Here is a 5,174-nt window from a genome sequence, read left to right as displayed (position 1 = left end):
AGGGCAAGCGGCTGGTGCTGGAGGAGAGGCCAGAGACAAGGTCCCCGAGGCCCGTGGCTGAAGGGGTGGCAGCGTTAGTGGGGTGAGTTCCCAGGAGTGATGCTGAAGATAGTAGCACCCCAGAAGAGGTGTGGCGCCCACTACCCAGGACACAGGAAAACGGAGGGAAGAGCTCTGATCCACTTCACTTTCTAGGGGGTGCCAACCTGTGCTGTGGCAGAGCTATGGCTCCGCCCTTTTCCCTTAGCCCCACCCCTAATCATGGCTCCGCCTCCTCAGCAGCAGGTGGGTTTTAATGGATGAATATTTACAAGCTAGAAAACTCCAGCCCCACAGGAGCTGAGTAGGGTCATGAACCGGGATCCCCGAGCCCTCGTCGGGAGGCTTCTCGCCGGCTCCTTCCGGCCGTGGCCAGCCCTGTGTCCTCCCCGGGCAGGGTGGCTCCTGCTTGGCCTCTCGCCCCCGGCAGGCCCCTATTTCTTGGCGCTGTCAGAGACGGCCAGGAGCAGGCGGTTCACTTCGCGCAGCTGCGTGTCCAAAGTCTCCACAGCCAGGCCCAGTTCGGCTACCTGCTCCTGCAGGCCCAGCAGGGTGCTGCTCTGCTCCTCCTCCTTCTTCCTGGTGTTGGAGGCCTGGCGCGCGTACTCCAGGAAGATGCACAAGCCGCCCACGCTGAAGACGATGGCCTCGCCCAGCAGCTCCGCGCCCAGCTCCGCCGCCGCCTCCTCGTTCAGCGGCTTGATGGTGGCGCCGCGGAAGCCCATGATTCGCATCTTGGATCGCATCTCTATCCAGTGATACACTGCCGGGGGGAGGAGGGGAAGTATGAGGGTGGCAGCCAGCAGCACTGGGGATGGGGGAAAGGACGGGACATCACCAGCTCCATTAGCTCACCCCATGCAGCAACCAGGGCTATAGGCTGCTGGAGAAAGGGAGGAGTCCAGCCCCTGTTCTACCTGGACCCCTCACTCCCGCCCCGCATCCCCCGCTAACCCTGTTACCCTGCAGCTCTGCCGGTTTTCTGCACTCCTGACCTGCAGACCCTGTATCTGGGCCTAGGGTTCTCCCCCAGTTCTGCCAATGCCCCGCACTCCCGACCTGCAGCCCCCTGCCAGCGCAGTGTGGTTTTGTAGTCTGTGGCATGAACCGGCGTGGGGCTGAGTTTCCCTGCGTGCTGCATGTTTAACAAGGTGGTGGGAGAGGGGTGGTTGTTGCAGACCTGTTATGGCCTCACCTGGCCAGGACCCTTAGACAATGGCCTAGAGACATGGAGCACCCTGGACTGGTGCCAGTTCTGGCCAGTGGAAGGACAAAGAACAGAAGGCCCCAAGAATCTGTTTGTCTGGAGCAGAAGACAAAAGACAGGGAAGGAACTGTTGGGGGCTGGCGCTCCAGGATGAATGACTAGAAGGAAGGGGGTGGTGGAGAGGGGGGGCAGCCAGAGCCTAGCTGGATGCAGGACAGACCTAGGTTTACTGTGCTGAGCCGAGCCCAGAGGGTTTCCTGTGCTGTGTTCAAACACTCAATCAACTCTCCTGTTTTACACTGGCTAAGAGGCACCTGGGTCTAGCAATCAGAGGTTGCATGTGGGGGTGGAGGCTCCGGGGGACCACACAGAGCTGGGATTGCAGGAGTGCTGTGAGTCCGTGACATGGTAGCAGAGGATGGTTGGCGGAGGTTCCCTGTGGACGGTTGGCTGCAAGCTCTTGCCAGGAGACTTACCAGCCAGCAGCCCTTCCTGAATGTGCCTGCCCCGCCCTGTGCTCTGTGAGTAACTAGGAGCCCTTTGTGCTTCCCCTTTGTTCTTGAAACAAGCAACTCCCATTAGCCAGTTTCTGGCCAGAAGCCGGCCAATGGGATTGTGCTGGGGGTGGAAGCCGCTCCTAAAACTTTCCCCTTCCCCCGCTGGGCTCAGTTTTAAAAATGAAACTGCCCAGCAGCCGCATTTCTGAGCAGCAGGGGGGGCAAGGCAAGCAGGGAGCCTGCCTGGGGCTCCCCACAGCGTCCGCAGGCTGGATCTGCTGGCTTGCTAGGCTGCATCCGGCCGGCACCAGACTTAGCTCCCCAGCAGAGACGAGGAGGCTGAACTGGAGCGGAGCGCGAGGGGGCAACAGACCCAGGGGCTACGTCGACACGGCGGGCGTCTTGTGCAAGAACTGTTTTGCACTACAGGTCTTGTGCAAGAGCACGTCCACACGTCCACGTGCTTTTGCACAAGAGCAGCCAGGGCCGTGTGCACGCTCTTGTGCAGGAGAGCGCCGAGGGCCGCTTTAGCCACGGGGGACACAGGGGGACGTTCCCGCCGATGCTTCCCAGGCCTGTGCGGAATGAATTTTGTGATGTGCGCGGGGTGTTGCCCCGGGGCTGCAGCAGGGGGAGAGCCCCCCCCGGGCCCCTCCCCCCGCCAGGGCCCCCACAGCCCCCCCCCGGGCCCCTCCCCCCCAGGGCCCTTCCAGCCCCGCCCCCCCCAGATCCCCCCCCGGGCCCCTCCAGCCCCTTCCCCCGCCAGGGCCCCCTCAGCCCCCCGGGGCCCCTCCCCCCCGGGCCCCTCCCCCCCCAGATCCCTCCCACCGGACCCCTCCAGCCCCTCCCCCCGCCAGGGCCCCCACAGCCCCCCCGGGCCCCTCCAGCCCCGCCCCCCGCCCTAGTGCGCTCAGGAGGGGGGAGGGGTCAAGGTTCATTCCATGCGCTTTGGCTTCCGGGTGTCCGCTCAAAGTCGTCCGGGGCCCCGCCCACGGGCTGCGCCTATTGGCCGGGAGGCCGCAAGCCCCGCCCCCTCCCAGCCACGCACGGCCATTGGGTCGAATGGCCCCGTAGCCCCGCCCCCCACCGAATCCCCATTGGCCCGCCAGCCCCGCAGTCCCGCCCCCTCCCGTGGCCCGCCAGGCTCCCCCCGCACGTGCCGCCCCGCCCATTGGCCGGCGGCCCGTCACTCACGCTGCGCCGGCGGCCCGCAGATGTAGGTGCGGAAGAAGGGGCTGGCGCGCGCCCCCGCTTTGATGCGCGCGGCCAGCGGCCGGCTCAGCTGCCGCACGCCCAGGTACAGGAGCTTCGCGATGGGGAACGCGCCGGCCACCATCCTCCTGCCGCCCGGCGGCCGCGCGCCGTGACGTCAGCGCGCCGACTCCGCCCCCGCCGCGGGGTCGGGGAGCCTAATATGCAAACGAGGCTCATGAATACGCGAGCGTTCCGTCGTGCGTCTTCGGGTGACGTACAATGAATATGGAAATGAGGCGCCAGGAGGGCGAGAGCGAGGCTGTCCTTCCCGCGCCCAGCACGCCGGCATGCAAATGAGGCTCATGCATAGGCGATGAATGAGAGAGCGCGGGGAGCGCTAGGGGGCGGGGAAAGGGGCGTGTCCTTGCCAATCGGGGCGGGGCCCCCTTCGCCCCCCACGTGCTTCTCCCCGCGCCAGGCTCCCCCCTCCTGTCCCGCCCCCCCGCCCTGCCCCCTCCCCCTCCTCGCAGTTCCAGGCGGTCTCCGATTTTGCCCCCCCCACCCCCGCCAGGGCTATGAGCTGGGAGGGGCGGGGGGGTCAGTGTGACAGGGAGGGCGGGGGGGTTCGGTGCGGGCGGGGGGGGTCAGTGTGACAGGGAGGAGGGGGGGTTCGGTGCGGGCGGGGGGGGTCAGTGTGACAGGGGGGGGTCAGTGTGACAGAGAGGGCGGGGGGGTTCGGTGAGGGCGGGGGGGTCAGTGTGACAGGGGGGGGTCAGTGTGACAGGGAGGGCGGGGGGGTTCGGTGAGGGCGGGGGGGTCAGTGTGACGGGGGGGGGTCAGTGTGACAGGGAGGGCGGGGGGTTCGGTGAGGGCGGGGGGGGGTCAGTGTGACAGGGAGGGCGGGGGGGTTCGGTGAGGGCGGGGGGGTCAGTGTGACAGGGAGGGGGGGGTCAGTGTGACAGGGAGGGCGGGGGGGGGGTTCAGTCTCACTGTTCGTGCCTCCCCCTTTCACAGCGGCCGGGAAAGTCTCGTCTGACCCCGATCACTGCTGGGCGCGTGGAAGCCCTGCAGCCGGGCGGGGCTCAGGCCCCCCTGGGGCAGCGCAGGGCGGGGGGCACCAGCCCCAGAGGTGGCTGCAAGGGGGTGTTGGCTGAGAGCCCCGGGGGCAGGGGGGTGCGTTCGGGACCCGCGGCTGGTTCCCCACGGGCGCAATGGGGTGGTGTCTCCTTGCTACCCCGGGTGGGGGGGTGGCCGGCCTGTGACCCGGCACAGAGAATGGGACAAGTCCGGTGGGCTGTTCCCCCCCCAACCCTGAGCTGCAGGGCTGGGGCTGCAGTGACCCCCCCCCTCACTGCAGTTCCTGTGTGTGGGGGGGTCCCTGGTGGGTTCTTCCTCTTAAGCCCCTACCCCCCAAGGGACACGCTCACCCCCTGCCCCCCCAACTCCTGGGTCACTCCCAGCCTCCATCCATTGCCAGGCGCTAAGCAGGCCGGGGAGGGGGGCTTGGAGGGTCTCAGCTCAGCACAGTCACAAGCGCTGGCGAGTCCCATCAGCCGCCCGCCCCCTCTCCGGGGCTGGGCGAGGACACAGGCCCAGCGGCTGCCCCCCCCCCCCCATCCCGTCCGGATGTCAGTGGGGCCGTGCGAACGGCGGAGGGGCCTGCCAGCTGGTGAGAGCCACAGGACAGGGCGGAAGCAGGGTCAGAGACAAAAGCCACAGGGCCCCCCTCCCCCCCAGTAGCCCAGCTGGACAGCCCAGCTCCCGGCCCTTCCCCCAGGGGATCTCCAAGCACCTGGCCACCCCCCCCCCCCCCAAAAGCCTAGTGCAATGGAGGGAAACAGGCAGGAATAGAACCCAGACTCCCAGCTCTAACCACTAGGCCCCACTGCCCTCCCAGAGCTGGGATAGAGCCCAGGGTAGGTCCGGGGCGGGGCCAGCACCCCCCTTCCAGCCCTGGCGGTCCCTTGTAGTGATGGGGGAGCTCCGGGGCCGTGAGTGGGGGCAGCCCTGGTGGGTGGGCAGAGGGGCAGCACCCGCAGAAGCAGGCAGCGTGTGCGTGGTGGGGCTGGGGCGTCTGCCCGACAGGGTGGTCCGAGCGGGCGCCAGGACTCCTGGGTTCTCTGGGGGCGGGGGAAGCGTGCGGCCCTCGGGGAAGCCGGCTGGCTGGGGGGATCAAGTGGACTTAAGGGAGAGCGAAAACTAAACAAACAGGCGACGGGCGGGAAGTTCTCCCGCTT

At 67.6% G+C, this 5,174-nt stretch overlaps 1 protein-coding gene across 1 annotated transcript; it reads right to left on the bottom strand.

Annotated features, from left to right (window-relative positions):
* Window positions 1–275: 275 nt before the first annotated feature.
* Window positions 276–3,139, bottom strand: OPA3 (outer mitochondrial membrane lipid metabolism regulator OPA3). The gene is made up of 2 exons (XM_075915100.1): window positions 2,938–3,139; window positions 276–802 (listed from the first exon to the last, which is right to left on the bottom strand). Exons 1-2 carry the CDS (start codon window positions 3,077–3,079, stop codon window positions 474–476), a joined length of 471 nt encoding a protein of 156 aa, XP_075771215.1. The 5' UTR covers window positions 3,080–3,139; the 3' UTR covers window positions 276–473.
* Window positions 3,140–5,174: the final 2,035 nt, after the last annotated feature.

Source organism: Pelodiscus sinensis, unplaced genomic scaffold (assembly GCF_049634645.1).
Source record: "Pelodiscus sinensis isolate JC-2024 unplaced genomic scaffold, ASM4963464v1 ctg34, whole genome shotgun sequence".
Lineage (NCBI taxonomy): Eukaryota > Metazoa > Chordata > Testudines > Trionychidae > Pelodiscus > Pelodiscus sinensis.
The sequence above is the reverse complement of the archived record's forward strand: the minus strand, read 5'-3'. Positions and strand labels throughout refer to the sequence as shown.

Bases quoted from the DNA above. Each gene is read 5' to 3' on its own strand.
- OPA3 (XM_075915100.1), bottom strand. From the start codon at position 3,079: ATGGTGGCCGGCGCGTTCCCCATCGCGAAGCTCCTGTACCTGGGCGTG. The intron at 803-2,937 runs GTGAGTGACGGG...TCCCCCCGGCAG, and splicing joins CTGCGGGCCGCCGGCGCAGC to TGTATCACTGGATAGAGATG.